Below are 17,242 nucleotides of genomic sequence, written 5' to 3'. Positions count from 1 at the left end.
AAAATAATAAATGAAAAACAATGAGAAGGGAAGGAAGAATGCAAGCAGCCAAGCAAAACCCAAGAAAGTACCCAAAAAAATAAAATGCACCAAAAAATAAACCCAAAAAAGTTCTCCAACCCTCTGAAATTCTCAATTCTCTGTATGACTGCACACCGTTTAATTGGCCTCAACTCACAAATCCCAACTTTTCAGCTGTTAATGGCCTTCCTCTGCTGACCACCCGCGGCGCCGCATGCTTCATGTCTTTCATCCGTAACCACGGCGGAGTCTTCCACGGTGGCCCCACCATCGATCACCACCTTCCATCAAAACGCAAACTTGAAGACTCCAGCTCCCTCATCGATGAGGGCACTTTACTCGGCATGATCCTACTCGGTCTCGACGCGCCTGTTTCTGTCGCTGTTGACGCCGGCTCCGAGGGGGAAGTCACGTGCGCTGACGCGTGGAAGCTCCGAGACCCGAACTCGAGTCCGAACATAAGGTTCACGAGTTTCCGACTGGCAGCGGAAGCGATCGGAGGAGTGGGTCGCAGTGGGGGAGGCGGAGAGGACTGACAGTGAGAGAGAGGCGGAGAGGACTGACAGTGAGAGAGAGGAGTCTGTGTGTGTGATTGTTAGAGGTGGGTAGGTTAATATGAGAGAGAAGAGAAAGATTTTTATAGGTTTTAATTATGTTTAGTTAATCAATTTTAATTTTTTTAAATTTTGAATTTAAAAAATTTGAAATTAATTATTAATATAAATTAATGTGATTTTGTTTAGTTTTTTGCTGGTAACCTCTTAGTTCTGTATACTTTTCCTTATAAATATAGTAATTAATTTTATTTATTTATGATTTAAAATATTAGTTATTAAATGTTCTACCACATTCAAATTAGGAAGAGATACGTTCAGTATCATTACAATATGAATAATAGAAACTGATTCAATTAGTTTCCGTCTCTTCACCCCCCTTCCCTTTTCAAATGCCTAAAACATGATAAATAAAAAAATATATTCAGAATCATCTAATTTACAAAGAAAAGAAATATTCTAATGTCTAGTATAAACACCATTCACGTAGAGATTTTAAATTCACCCAAAGATATTTGGCTAGTTTTTCTGCTAAAACCATCTTAGTCCCTAACATTATTGATTTAAAAAATAATCCATTCTTCAAAGATTAATTTAACTATCAACTCATTCTTTTATTTTATTTTATTTTGTATTATTAGGAAATAATAAGGTAAGTTATACAACCCTAGCGTTTAACAAATTTTAAGATGATCTGGTTCTTCTAAAAATGGAAATATAAAGGTAATTTTCACACACTGGGTCTAAAAGCAAGAGACTCTTTTTCGTCTTCCATTCCATGCAAGACATTTGAGTATAATTGCTTGATTGACGAGGATTTGGGATTTTGAAACATGCTTGGAATAATTGAATATAACAGTACTAGTGTAAGTTTGTGGCATAACATGATCAAAAAGGGAAATTTTTCTAAAATAAAAAAATCAGTAGAATAAATAAATAAACATCTAATCACTACTGAATTTATAATTTTCATCGTATGTAAATCTTATTACCTTGATTTAAGAATAATTAACATTTTATTTTCTCACTTAGTTTTAGAGAATCTTTTTCCAAAATCCAAACACAAGTATTCAAGACCTAAAAGATAATTTTTTTTCCCTAATATATTTTGGGCAATAAAAATTACATTACAAATGATAAGGGAAATTGGGTTAATTGCTGGATTAAGATCAAAATGAAACTTATTGCATTTTCGAACTCATGTCTCATGGCTGAGTGATGGAGCTACATTGCCAAAAATAGAGTTAGCACAACCTTGGGTATGTGAGTCAGTTGATGGGACTGTGGCACATTTTTATATTCCCTGCAATTCACAATAATTGTTTGTCCAAATGAACAATTATTTTGAAGCAGAGGTAATATATAACAGTGCAGCTTTGGCTACATATCAACTTGATCAAAGTTAATTGATCTATCATCAAAATCAAAGTCTGATTGATGAAGCCTGCTCCTGGCCAGCCTGCTCATCATTGCAAGACCTACAAAAACGAAAAAGAGATGCAATTACATCATCTACACTGTTGAAAATCCTGAGATTCTTTAATCTTAGAAATTTAAGCTCATTTAGCTATGATACCATATCTTCCAGGATTACCTCTAACTTAGAAATATTTGAGACAACATATATAGGAGAAAAAAGGGAAAGAGAAAGGAGAGGGAGGATAATGCATTCATGGACAAAACATGAAGTGGTCTCAGAATTTAATCTTTCAAAAATTTCATTGCAAGGGAAGGCTATGTAAAAGATGGCACAAAGTTATACATACCTTCAATCATCTTGTAGAGTGATGACCACCAACTGTCCGAGGACATTTGGTATCGGTCTAAAGATTCCTCGATTTCTCTATCATGCTTCCTTTCCAAAACCCCCTGCAAAGTTATCACAGCATCCCTTGTTTTCTTGAGTATGCTATTCTCTTCTTCCACTTCCAATCTTTTTAGGTCATTCTGTGATGAGGTGAGACTGACGGCAAGGGCAAATTGAGCTGCAGCAGCCCAGCGAGACGAAGCAAGCCATTTTTTCTGGCCATCGTTATGCTTACTCTCTTCCCTATCTGACTTACTCCCGAGTGCTAAGCTGCGTAGATATTGGGCATTTGCGGCTCCTGTACTTTGCACCATCTTAGAGAACGAACTGCCTTCATTTGATAGCAGTTCTTCAGGGGTATCATATTCAAGAACCTTTAAACATAAGAAGCTAGCATCAGTATTATTTTATGTTGTATAATTAGCATTAGTATTACTTACATTAGTGCCAAAGGATAACCATATTATAAGATTTAACCAGCAGTACCATATAAATACAGTGCTTACCTTACCACCATCAAGCAAAAGAATCCGATCACAGTCTATGATGGTGTTAAGACGATGAGCAATGATGAGCATGGTGCACGATTTAAATTCCTCTCGAATTGTTTTCTGTATGAGGGCATCTGTTCTAACATCTACTGCTGCAGTGGCTTCGTCAAGTACTAATATCTTTGATCTACGCAATAATGCCCGAGAGAGACTCAACAGTTGCCTCTGCCCAACACTGAAGTTCTCGCCTGCCTCAGAGACCTAAATAAAGTACATTTTCATAAATATTATATTGCTTTCAATAAAACATCACTTATTGACCATTGTAAAAATACTCAGCAATAGAAATGGTTCTGTACAAAAAAAGCCAGAGTGAAATCAAGAAATCATAATTTACCTCGGCATCCAGCCCCAAAGAATTCCTCCGTATCACATCCTTCAAATGTGCCCTCTCCAGAGCCTCCCAGAGGTCAGCATCATTGTGTTCATTAAAAGGGTCAAGATTAAATCTTACAGTTCCTACAAAAATTTAAATTAAGCTTAATATAAATACAATTACATTAATTCAAAGATTAATATGCTTCACAATTTACAGAGTAAAAATTATAAAAATCAGCAACACCATCACGTATTATTGCTTTCCAGTTTTGACATCACAAGTATTCCAATCTTCACTCAAGTAGATCAACGAATTTCTTGACTTTCATGTTAACATATTTATCCTTATTTTCTCATTCGTTTTTTTTTTCCTTATTGTATTCTATAAAAATCAAATGATCAACAACCTTTAATATGTGGCTCTAAAAGGAGTTAGAATTCCCTTCCTGCCCAAAAGATTCTTTCCACTTATGGCCAAAACAGATCTCTTAGCTTTAAAAAATTCAAGATCTACAGTCCATTTTACCATAAGTAGTAATAATAATAATAATAATAATAATAATAATAATAATAAAAAAAAAAAGAAATAAGTCCATTCTACAACATTATTGCTCAACATACTCTTCCTTCAGGTCAGTTGGTAACTTGGAAACAAAAGAACAGAATCCGTATAGCCTAAGTTGCCAATATGAAAATAAGATGGAAAATATTATATCTTAAATACCTGAAAACAAAACAGGGGACTGTGGTATAATGCCAAGAACTTTACGCAAATCAGCCAGCCCAAACTTTGCAATATCACAATCATCAATTAATATTCTTCCTCTTTCCAATTCCACAATTCGAAATAAAGCATTAAGCATGCTAGATTTTCCAGCTCCTGTCCTTCCTACAATGCCAACCTTATCGCTTGGAAAAATTGTGAAATTCAAGCCATGAAGGACAGGAGGAAGTTCAGGCCTGTATCGAAGTACAACATCCTCAAATCTGATTGATCCAGATGAGGGCCAGCCTGGAGGGGGGCGACTATCCTCAATGATGGATGGTGCCTCTGAAGGCAAATCTATATAAGTGCCTACACGCTCAACAGCATTTAGACTATTCTCGGCCAAACTAGCAAGCCTGAGCACACCAGTAAGCAAACTGGTAATGTTCAAAGCATAACTAAGTAGTAAACCCATGGTGGATGCAAATTCCTGCTGGTTCTCAGCCCTCCCGTTCTGCATTACCGCAAAGGTTGCAGTAAACCATATCATGAGACCTCCCAGAGTTTCCAATCGAATTGCAAGCCATCGATTTCCACTCATGTTCACCAGAGTGAATCGTATGTTGTTGTCCATGGACTTTCCGTTGATATCAGCCATGCGGTCATAAGCCTTGTAAGCACGGATTGTTGATAGACCATTAAGTGCTTCTCCAAATTGTGCATAAACAGGGGATCTACTAATTGAATCTAAGCGCTTTACTTCACGGGCAGTGCTCTATAAATGAATAAAATGATGCTGACATGAGTTCCTCAAAATTCAATTTCACAAACAGAATAATGAATTTTACTACTGAAATTTGTGAGAAAACCAGAACAAAAATCAAAGAATTAGTGATAAATACACTACTAAAAATCTTTTCGTGGTTAACAGTCCTAATCTAGAAATTATTTCAACTCGCATAAGGGTCAGATTTTGAGTGCATTAAACCAATCATCCATAGCAAAATTGCATAAGGTACAAATGCTGGTTTAGCAACAATCATCCATCGCAAAGCAACAACAACAACAACAACAACAACAACAACAACAATAATAATAATAATAATAATAATTGCAATAGGTACAAAGGCTGGTTTATGATATAAAAGGTAATTAGACCAAACTGCTTTATAGTTATTGATGATGGATACTAAACTATATGTCAACTTGAGCTTTTCCTAAATGGATAGCTTTGCTAAATCAGATCACTAGGAACATTTTTCATATGTCGATAGAAATGTATGACCTACAGACTTGTTTGTATTTCAATTTCTACAATACATAAGATAGCTTTACATCACCAGAAAACTAGCATGTAAGCAAAGTATATTTAGACAGACTTCAAATCCATACGTTCTACTATCTAATGCCGGATACCGTTTAGGGTTTCAGAAAGTAAATAGAAGCCGGTGTAAGCAAGAAAACAATGTTAATACCTGATAGTAGAGATATGCTCCATAAAACAGTACCAACAACGGCATTATCGCCCACAAGGACATTGTGCTGACAATCCCTATCAGGACGAATGTTGAAAGGAGCTGAGACACTTGACCCAGAAACATATTGACAAATGGGGCAACATTACGATCAATGTCACCTAAATCCTTTGCAAACCTGTTGATTACTCTTCCAAGTGGATTTGTATGAAAAAAAACCATAGGAGCTCGTAATATGGAGTGAAGCATGGCTTCATGCAACCTTCTGGCTGCATATAGACTTGATATGATCAACCAATAAGAATTTATTAAAGTCACCATAACCTGAAATGGAAAATAATGAGAAAAATACCAAATGATCATATTCCACAGATGTAATTCAGTAGGAATGCAGGCATTTAGAGTAACATGGATTCTCATGGGACAAAAAGCAGACACTGCACTGATACAGATGTGACAGAAAATGAATGAGAACTTAAGCAAAAGGAATAATTACACCATATTCTTCAGTCATGTTACAAGAGAGCTATACCTGAGCAAATGATAGAGCTGCATATATCAGATTATAAAATCCAGGATCATAGCCCACTGAAGCACTCTGGTCAGTCCAATGGCTCAACCATGTGCTACTTGAAATTCGTAACACTTCTGTTAAGAAATAGCATCCAAAGAGTATTACAACCACCCAAAGACCTCCTAATGCAGTCTTGTATCTGAAAGGACAACAATAATATTCAAGATAGTATGATAAAAAGAGGAGCAAATGGGGAAAAAAGACCAAGAAAACAGGATCACTACATAAAATTTGCAAAATAATACACTTTCCAATAGATTTCCATCAGGATTATGCATAAGTAGAGCATGGCAGTGGGGAGAAAGAAGCATATTCACAATGTAAATGTTTGTGCATGTGCATAAGCACATCTAATAATTTGTAGGGGTATCAAAAGGAGACATCCAGTAGTTAGTAAATGATTACGAACCACTAAATTGCAATCAATACAAAACTATTTGCATGAATCATGTTACCTTGCTAAAACTTTCATACTGACAACACCTGTTTCCCGTTCTTCCTGTTTAATAAGGACAGATTTTCCTTCTTTTGCCTTACTCCCACTCTTTGCAGTATCATTAAGTTCTCCATTGGCCACCTGTTTTGAAGAGGACTTTGGATCAGCAGTTTCAGTATCTACCGTTTCTTCTTCATACTCCTCCATCTTTCCAGCATTTTCCATAAGCTTTTGGAACAATGGCCCCTGGTTAGAGAGCTCCTCAAATGTTCCCTCCTCTTTCACAGTACCTTCATGGATCAAAATGATTCTATCCACCTGTGAAAGGAAATGCAGTTGATTTGTAACAAGAACTCGGGTCTTCCCTCTCAATTCTCCCTTGATGCATTTATCAAAAACCTGAAATGACATGCAGTGGAAAATACTACACAACGTTAAGATAATAAATGGAACCCAGTTTACAGTCAGCAATAAACGGGGGATCAATTGCATACAGTACCCAACAACTATCAGAACATTGTCAGCAACTATTTCGCTATTAGAAAGTATGATCAAAGGTACTAAGATTAGCTTCTGTGACTTGGATAGTTTAGGTGTGCCTCTTCCATGAGGCAATGTTTTTTTCTACCTTAGCAGCATTGTTGTCTTTTTCTCCTTTTTCTTTATTGTTGGAGGCACGTGCCTAGCATACCTTTAGTTACAATTGGAGGAATTTTAAGAACGGATTTAGAGAATCAGTAGATTAAGTTAAAAAGGCAATACTGAAGCATGTCAATCACATGCATCATTCATAATGTGTTACTTTGCAAAGTACAAACATGTATATGTTAATATGTACCATATCTTGTGTATAGAAAACATTCTGTTAATAACAACAGGTATGTAAAGTAGAATCACTCAGCATAACCTGTTTAGCGACATGCGCATCTAGAGCACTAAGGGGATCATCAAAAATGTACACGTCGGATTTGGAGTAGACAGCTCTAGCCATGGATACTCTTTGCTTTTGACCACCACTGATGTTCACACCTCTTTCACCAATTTCGGTAAGATCACCACCCTAGTTATTGATAGGCATGTTAGAGAAAGGACAAGCAAATGCCACCAACTTTTAACGAAGAATGACACATTATATTCCACTTAAATGCAATAAGTAGTGCATATACTCACAGGCAGTAACTCAAGGTCATGTCGTAGTTCAGTCACATCTATTGCCCTTTCATATCTTATTGGGTCAAAGGCAGAACCAAATAAAACATTATCTCGCACCTGCAGAAATAACTTTTATAAGCCACATATCATATCATAATGGCATGCTAACAGCCTTGAACCTTGTTACCCTTACCAAAACCATAAAATCAATTCATAACTAGTAAGAAATTTTCGGCGACTTTGAATTTTTTCAGATTAATTATATATTTTTTGAATTGGAACACAAATTATTCCACGTGCATCAGAAAAGTGAGAGCCCTGTCCAAATCATCTTGCTGTCGCTGGATTTTAAGATTACATGAAATTCTCATAAAGATAGCAAGATCTCTTGGATAAGCTCTCCAATGTCTCCTCCCAACAACTTGCACAAAAGATAGCTTGAAATAAACTTGAAAAATATATTATCTGTCCATAATTCTTTTTTAACCTAATTCATATGCAAACCATAATTCCGAATTAAAAGGTTATAGCAGCAGCAACGAGAAAAGTTATAGTGCTTGTGGAAGTGGTCATTTGTAATGCATCTGAAGAAACAGTTGTATGAGTCAATTATCAGCTGAGCATACCAATAGCAATAGATATATATGTTCTGTTAAAAAAATTAAGAACTATTAAGCATGTTCATCACTATACATGATTATGAATACTATTAACTTACAGTTGCATTAAAAATCCAAGAGACTTGGGGTACGTAAGCAACTGTCCCTCTCATAACAACAGTTGAACCTACAACTGCAGGGAGTTCTCCAAGCATTGCAGATACTAGTGATGTTTTCCCTTCTCCTGTACTTCCAACAACTGCAACTAGGCTACCAACAGGTATATCCAAGTTTATGTTTGCCAATGTAGGCCTTTCTGCCTGAATAAAGAAAACAAAAGATTTAGAGCTACCAGGAAGATATATAATACGAGTACAATAATATCATACAATTCATTTCAATTCTGGCCATAGAAGATAAAAATTGCACAGAGCAAAAAGGTAATGATGAACAGATGTCCTTTGTGCAAGTCAACTATGCAGAATGATGAAATATGCAAGCATAGAATGACAAGACCATGGACCTTGGAATCCCAGGAGAAGTTTCCGTTTTTGATTGAGATGGCTGGTAATCCTGGCTCAAGCGGTGGATTTGGTAAAAGTATTCTCTCTTCTGCTAAGAGCAAATCCTCCAAACGCTTCAATGATACATTTGCATTAACCGCCTTAAAACAAAAGAAAAAACAGTCTTCAATCAGCAACAATAATACTAAACAAGTTTCCACCCGCGTTGGCCATTATAAACTAGAGAAACTCGTTCTGCTATTTAGCAGAAACAAAACAACAATAAGTATTTAATAGAAAAACAAACACTAATAGAGATTACAAGAATGAAGGGTGCATTATGTCATTATCCTGCTGGTAAATCAACAAAACAAAAGAAAATTACAATGGAGAATAACCTGAGTTATAATATTAGGAAGCATGAAGAGAGGAAACCGAAGCACAGCAAACAGAGAAAGTGATGTAAAAGCTCTTGCGGGTGTCAAATTCCCTCCAAGTAAGGTGAACATTCCAAATGAAATCACAGTTACAAAAACTGGAATACTATTCAGTATGAATCCATTTAACTGCCAAAAAAGAAAAATTAGAACAAAAACAGCTGGAGTCAGTAAGAACATGAGAAAAAGTTGTAACATTGGATTTACGTTTTCCATGCTCAACACTTGAATTTCAAGAAAAATTCAAACAGTGCAAAGCTAGCAAATATCAGAAATAAAGCATTTTCTTTTGTTCATGATGATTGGAGGGAATCTGATTTAAATAAAATGGTGACCACATTCATGAAGCAGCTATCTAGTTTCTGATAGGTGTTTAGAAAGGTCAGTCTACAAAAGTGCATCATGAGGTCAGTTGAATTCTACTATGTTTATGACAGCCATTACCAGTGAACTTAAGTGTCTACTAGTAGTAGTATTGTACTTGATTTAAATTAGATTTATAACATTGATAGATTTGGCTAGAGTTAAATCTATCCTTTTACTTTCACTATCTTAATACAGTGCAGGCCACCATTCGTTCTATTATACTATCTTAATGGATGCACATGAATGCAATACAGATGAATTTCTTAGGGAAACTGAAAAAAGGAGCCAAGATAAATAAGCTGAAGTCCAAAAAATGATTGGAACATGAATATTAAATATTGGTTGTGTCATACCGCTCCAAGTAATGATGCTTTTCGAAACCATGATAATTCATCATCTCGGACATTCTGAACTTTAGACTGGAAACTACTCTCCCATGCATAACATCTAAGCCATGTCAGAAAAGCCAACAACAGAATGGTTAGAACTTGATATTTAACTAAATTTAAAAAAAAAATTATTATAAAGTTCAAAAGAACATACTTTACAGTGTCCATAGCTGCCAAAACTTCATTCATAAGGCCAATTCTCTTGTCTGTACGTTGTAATCCTTCCTTAGACAACTTCTGCATTCTACTGATGATAAATGTCTGCTCCCACAAAATGCAACATTAAGTTCAGGGAATCTTATAAAATTAATTCAAGTTTTTCAGTATGGTTAACAACTCAGACTATTAGCTTATGAATGAATTTCTCAAAAAATAAAGTTATATCCATTACCACCTCAGTACATTAATGCAAAGAGACTAGAAAATAAAAGATATGCAGAGAGGAACAGAAGCAGTATACTGTAATAAGAGTGCATTTTAACTAATAGATTCAAAGCAGTGTCGCGATAAAACAAACTAGAGAAATCAGGTGAACTCCTGTACCTGTAATGGAAACATAAGGACTAGCATCAAAGCGCCCAAAAGGGAAGCAACACCTAGTTGTTGATAAAGAAGAACCATGGCAATGGTAATGCGGAACGGAGCTGACCACAAAGTATGAAGTGACTGGCATATTTGCTGTTTGGGTTAAAAAAAAACCCAGACGTTAATTGCAAAACAGTAGTATTAAAACATCAAACATATTCAGAGAATGTTTGTGGCACAAGAATATAGAAAATGCATAAACCCTGGAATTAAGCTACAGTAGTACAGTGACTAAATAATCTTGAGTCTGTCCCTTGCCACACAATTTAAAATAGCATTTAACCTTAAATAATTGGATTTTAGGTACAAACGAAGAAACTTTTATTCGAGAGGGCATGTTACTGTTATCAAATCCAGTATTGGTCCCATATTAATAACTTTCAAGTAGTTCTTTGACACCTTTAAGCAGCAACTACATGAACAGCAAGCAAACAATAGAAAGAAACCATGCCTGAAGTGCTTCGGCATCAGTAGTCATCAAGTTGGTTATTTTTCCAGATGCAAATTGCTTTCGAGCTTCATGGGTAAGCCTTAATGATTTGCGAAATACAGCAGCTACCTACAACAAAGAAAATAAAAGGGGAAAAATTGAATAACAAACTCAGTATTTTGAGTGTAATTGAGTGACCAATGAATTCTACTTGTTTGAGCATCTAGTTTCAGCATGTAAGACATTCTGTTCCAAGCCTATTGGGATTTCACTTATAAAATCATCGTTGGCAACTAACTTTATGAGTTAAGCTTTTAGGTCAAGCAATTCTTTGACAACCTACTAGGTGGGAATTAAAGATCTAAGACACAGAAATGAAACAATAATAAAATTACCAGTGTTGATCTTAGCCGGAATCCAACACGCATGACATTCTGAAAATATTGAGCTTCACATAACACCCCAAAGACCTATCAAACAGAAATTCAGATAGGAAAGAATCCTAATTAGTAAAATCTACATATGTTTTAAATTATTTGCCCTAGTTTATTCAAAAACAGATGGCATCTTCAATGTTTATCAGCAATCCAACTCTGCAGAAGCAATTAGAAAAGGGGTACAAGAAATACATTCAAATTTAAATCCTTGAATATGAAGCAACCAGTGGTATCATTAATCACAGAAAATTAAGAATACAACATTATCATCTACAATTTAATCAGATTTTGTATCATACCACTCCAACAAATATTGAGAAGGCAAAAACGTATCCAATCCAGGCTGGATCACCATTTTGCATAGACTGCAGGCAATTAATAGGACACATCAAGTGATTGAGAATTGTTAGAACAAAAAAATAATGAAGAATTTGTTCGAGCACTATAACTTGTAGTAGAGGTGGTTAACCAGTGATTTCAGTAAAACAGTAACTGACCTCAAGCAGCTGATTCAATATTAGTGGGCCCAAAAACTGGGAGAGATCATTTCCAATCTACATATTGTAAACAGATTAACAAAGATATTAAAATTGACAATGCATTTTGACATATAGCAAAGTTTAACACATGTAAATATTGAAAGCGACCAAATGAAATGATTATATAAACAAAAGAAATAGAACATTACCTTCCAAAATCCTCCCCACCAAAACCTGTAAAGCACAAGAAAACCGAAGCACAAAGATATATGAACGCATAAACACAAATGAGATACATGAACAAAAATAAACAAAGTCAGGAAAAAAAAAGAAGTAAAGAACATTCAGTTATATATTGTACAATAAGTGGTTTCATCATCACGAACTAATTTTACTACACAGAAGAAGATAGAGGAGTCTAAGTTTGTCGGCCAAGATTAACTTATCAGTGCCAAGCACCATTTTACTTCAATATCTGCCCTCTCATTATGAGCCATTAGTGATGGTCTCAACTCTCAACTTATGCAAGTGATCATAAAGTAACACCAGAAAACATTGTCTATCTTCTACACTCTATCATGTTCAACACAAATCGGTCATACCTCCCACCAAGGCTTGCATTCAATGCTCTTAAAAGCCAAGGTTTCGACCTCCGAGATTCTTCTACCCAACATCTCTGGAACCTACAGAATCAAGAGGCACTATAAAGCAAACATGAAATGCAACAATTAATGCCAAAAGAAAGCTTAAGCAAAGCGAAAACTCATACTTTTCATTCAGTGTCTCAGTCCGATCCCATGTATCTAACTTCCATATATCTTTCTCTGTAAGGGGTCTTTGATATCCCAGATTCATGATAGGATTCATCCAAGAAAAAAGGATTCCTGCACGAGGAAAAAGAAATAAGAATGAAACAGCGAGGATCCATGCAAGATATTACTATGAATGGTATTTGCACTATGCTATCTCCAAAATTAATGAACACAAAAAATAAAAGCCAGGACTCCTAATCACATACACCATATCTTGGCAAATTTTACTTCAGTTAGCTAAATGTAATACCAGAAGTAGAAATAACAGAAAAATTTATAGCACAATCAGCCCAGAACATAACACTTCAAAGTTCTAACCCACTTAGCATTATAGCATTTTTGAAAGTATCCTTGATATCCTATGTGCAAATACAATTTTACATACTTGACAATATGTTTGCATGCCTTTCAGGACATATCTGCTCTCCTCCGGGCAGTTCTTCATATGCAGTATCAACAACCAAGTCACTCCGAACAGGGGTATAACCCGGATAAGGATCCAAAGTAGGTATATACACAAGCAAAAGCAGTCCAAACAAAGCCTGGAATTGTAGAAGAGATAAAATATTATTTCTTTATTATTTATCCTTTTAGATAGATGTTTCCATATATTCCAACTGGGGTAAATTAAAAGTATGGGAACAAATAGATACTCTCTAAAGCAGCAACAGAAAAAATAAAAATCACTAGAATGAGGATGAACTCAACAATGCAGCAAGACGCCCAGTATATACTAAATAGCTATTTGTTTGGAAGAAAACAAGTATATACTAAAAAAATAAAAACAGACAATACATACACACACAAACCACTTGACTACAATAGTAAACAAAATCCATAAAGAAAACCTTTAAGTATAACAGACTTAATGATAAAGAGACACCCTATACAATGCATGTGTTTCACTCAAACAAATTGCAACAAAGAATTGAAAAGATTGTATGCAGCCACCAAATATTGGCAACCTAAGTTAATGCTTTAGATAATCAACTTCAAAATAGATAGGGAAAAAACAGAATACTATCCAAACACATCAAAGGCAGGTAGCAGAAATTTTTATGCAGGCAATTGGCAGAAGGGAATAAAACAGCCTGGAATGATTAACATCTATATATCAGCTGGAATTATATAGTGTACTATCTGGTCAGTGTGTATCATGAGTTTTTGGATGGGTTTGTACAAGCATTCCTAGATCCAATTTACTATCATGAAAATACAAGTATGCGTAATACACCTAACTGTATTATGTCAGCACATCACAGTATATAACAATTTACAGTATTCTTTTTTTATATGTTCCTTTGTACAATATGTCACAAGTTTATACAATAAATCAAATAAGAAAGCTAAAATTTGTAAGAATGTCAACCCAGTACAGATTAAAAAAGGCTACTACCAACTTTAGATACAGCTTTCTCATTGGAAGCTATGCAAGAGCCAATAAACAAACATAATGTTATGCATCAATAACCCAGCTACTAAAAAAAATGCATTATCACCTATCATAAGGTTACATTAACTTAAAGAGCACAATATACCTGGCAGACCACCTCGCTTATGTACAAATACAGCACTGACCTGTAAAAAGGAAGTAAAAGATATGAGATTGAGAAAAACAAAGATGTGCGCTGAAATACATGACATGGTTAAATCATGTCATAATCACCCAATGAGTCACTTAGTACGATAAATACGGCATGGTTAAACAGTCAAACCTGCTATACAACTCCTGCACAGAGATGATAAGGTTGAGCATAACAGTATCCCCGACAATAGAATAAAGCAAACCAAATCGGATAAACCATCTGAATTCGTAAATGTAAACTTTAGTCTCGACGCCAATCAAAATCAGCATAGCACCCCAAGTAAGAACTTCAATGACCAGTGAAGTGATCTGTAAATGTTATTACACGTTTAAATTTATCAGAGTCAACATCTGCCAGGAAAGGATTAATCACAAGAAAGGAAAGGTATAGTGTGCAAAGAACGATTATGCAAACATATTGAACAAGGGAAAGCATTAAGATTTCAAAAGCATGCGAATTCATACAATAAAATAATCAAATCACAAGCATATGCGTAATCAGAATTATAGTTCACCTCAAATGGAGCAAGTTGAGTCTGACCATCTAAATTTAGAATTGATAGTCCAGCAATCAATCTATATAAGGGCTCTGCCACACAATACAAAGCTAACAACCCAAGCAAATAATTATAGAGTTTTGACCGTAAGCAGAACCTTTTGGCTTTGAAATCCTTCTTAATCAACCATATCCGGTAGACACACAGGCCTAGAAGCACCAAATGAGAAACGGAGATCACCAAAGAATCAACCGCGCAAGGAGTGTAAGCTCCGAAGGCATTGTCAACTGTTGTGGTCCATACTCCATTTGCAACTGGCTGACAATACCAATCCAATGGCTCAAAAGCCATTGCTATAAAATTCTTTACTGGAGAAGTTCAAGCAAAAAGCATCAGCACAAAATGCTCCCCTCTTTCTCCTTTGGCAGCAAGATGAGACCCTAAACTCAATAACCAATCAGAATCAGCTGCGCCTCGAATGAGTGCATAATCCAAAACAAGCATTTACACTTTCAATTTTCAATATGTAAGTAAAACCGTCATTATTTGCAATAGCAAATTGCTGAACTTATTACTATTTCAACTTCTTTGAAAAGGGGAAAGGAGACCTCATCAGAAAGAAAAAAGAAACAAAATTTGAATATTATAGTAAGAAGATATCCAAACAAAAGATACCAACTTTGAAGACGAAAACTTCCATGTATGGAATCAAATTCCATCGCTCTACTCCATCAGATTCAGTATAATTTGTTTTAGCATATCCCCAAAAAAAAAAAAAAAAAAAAAACAGAAGCATAATTCAAGCATAAGATTCTTATTGCTGTGTTTTAGTGTCTAATCATCAGTTGCAGTATATTTACTTGGAAGTGAAGTGAAGATTAAGCCAACACACGCACACAAAAGTTATCAGATTTACCTTTTTTTCTGGAAAAGGAAAAAAGTTAGTGAGTAAATAACGATAAGATGGAGGGCGAAAAGAACAAGAAAGTGTGAGCGAGGAAGGAGAGAGAAAAAGAAAGAGAGAAGCGAATCTAACAAACCTGGTGAGTGGGGCGAGTGAAGTTGAGTGACAGATTGAGAGACACACAAATTATTTATTTGTAAGAAGAAGGAAGAAGAAGGGTGGTCGTCTTCACTCTAATTCAGTTGGAAGAACATGTCAACGTGTTATACGTCACAGCTTACGAATCCTTTTCTTTTGCACAATCGTTTTCTTCTTTTCTTTCTATTCAAAAATCAATTAACAAATTATTGAAATTAAAGCTTTTTTTATTCTGTTCGAGTCAAGGAGGCTTTATTGCCCTCAGCCCTCAGGGTGTACATGGCCAGCGACAGGCCCGGTGTAGGTGTAATCATAATCATTAGATCATTATATTATTCTAAACAAGTAATATTCTGGCACCCGAAACATTGATTCGATGCATTATTACTCTTTTTTTAACTTATTTTAAAAATTATCTTTTTATAATTATATAAAAATCAATATTTAATAAAGGTTATAGTAATTATCAATCATTTTAATTATATTAATTATCAATCACCCATAATTAACTATAAATATAATATTTACCTTAATAGTTTTGTTATTATATGCATGTGTATTAATTAGTATAAAATAATAAAATTAATATTGATAGAAATTTTTATAATTTATTTCATGCTACTAAAGATTATATATAATTTAGTTCATAAGTATAAGTTTTAGAGACAAAATATTTTTTTAATTTTTTAATTTATTATTCTTTAACTACTTCATAAAATAAGAATGTATTCTTTGTTTTTTCATCAAAGAAAATTTTCAGTTCTGTAGGCAACCTCTTTTTCAATTTTTGTCGCGTCCAATCTTCGGCCGTGCTCTCTCACATCTGTGTCCTAGAAGATATTTTTTTATTGTAATTATTATTTTAATTGGTTTAAGATTGTTAAGTTGTTAGTATTGCGAAACTAAAGAAAATGAGGGTTGGAGCGCGACAAAATTGGAGTAAAAAAGTGCTGAAGAACGATGAAATAGAGCCAACATAGCAGAACAGCAATTGTGCAACAAAAGAATGACGCGAGACGAGTTGTAATGGGGCAACGATTTTGAATAGTATCAAAGACGAACACAGTGAAAACATACAACGATTTTGAGTAGATGCGATAGCGGTGACTAGACGGAGCATATGAGAGAATTTTATTTTGTCGAAGGAGTAATGAAGAAAAACTATCAAAAATAAGATGTTGACTACTGAGTTTAGGAAAAATTAAAGTTTTATGTTTTGTTTTTTGATGAATGTAACAATGTTGTTTTTGGCTCTTCTATAAAAATTAGTTGAATTTCGGTTTGATTTTACTAGGCGGTTCTCGCCTAATTCAACAATGCAATAATAATTTTTTATCTAGACAGTTATATTTATTAATCGAATTACTAGACTTGTCAATTTTTAATTCGGTTGATCCAATCAATTGATTTGAACTAATTTTTAGAATTATAATATAGATATAGATTGATTATGAAATACTTAAGATAGAACATAACAAATTTAATCT

General features: G+C 34.8%; 1 protein-coding gene across 1 annotated transcript; it reads right to left on the bottom strand.

The window, feature by feature from the left end:
* Positions 1 to 1,568: 1,568 nt before the first annotated feature.
* On the bottom strand, positions 1,569 to 15,928 carry LOC130955195 (ABC transporter C family member 2-like). Its single transcript, XM_057882015.1, has 28 exons — positions 15,754 to 15,928; positions 14,732 to 15,153; positions 14,347 to 14,525; positions 14,170 to 14,209; positions 13,017 to 13,173; positions 12,589 to 12,703; positions 12,422 to 12,502; positions 12,029 to 12,053; positions 11,838 to 11,894; positions 11,640 to 11,705; positions 11,299 to 11,373; positions 10,925 to 11,032; positions 10,432 to 10,566; positions 10,043 to 10,149; positions 9,853 to 9,946; positions 9,095 to 9,262; positions 8,717 to 8,857; positions 8,313 to 8,513; positions 7,613 to 7,711; positions 7,350 to 7,502; positions 6,462 to 6,841; positions 5,965 to 6,145; positions 5,433 to 5,756; positions 3,976 to 4,732; positions 3,271 to 3,392; positions 2,889 to 3,134; positions 2,342 to 2,756; positions 1,569 to 2,053 (listed from the first exon to the last, which is right to left on the bottom strand). The coding sequence occupies exons 2-28, from the start codon at positions 15,062 to 15,064 to the stop codon at positions 1,956 to 1,958; spliced, it is 4,857 nt and encodes a 1,618-aa protein (XP_057737998.1). The 5' UTR covers positions 15,065 to 15,153; positions 15,754 to 15,928; the 3' UTR covers positions 1,569 to 1,955.
* Positions 15,929 to 17,242: the final 1,314 nt, after the last annotated feature.

The sequence above is a fragment of the Arachis stenosperma genome, chromosome 10 (assembly GCF_014773155.1).
Source record: "Arachis stenosperma cultivar V10309 chromosome 10, arast.V10309.gnm1.PFL2, whole genome shotgun sequence".
In the NCBI taxonomy this organism is placed as follows: domain Eukaryota; kingdom Viridiplantae; phylum Streptophyta; class Magnoliopsida; order Fabales; family Fabaceae; genus Arachis; species Arachis stenosperma.
The sequence above is the reverse complement of the archived record's forward strand: the minus strand, read 5'-3'. Positions and strand labels throughout refer to the sequence as shown.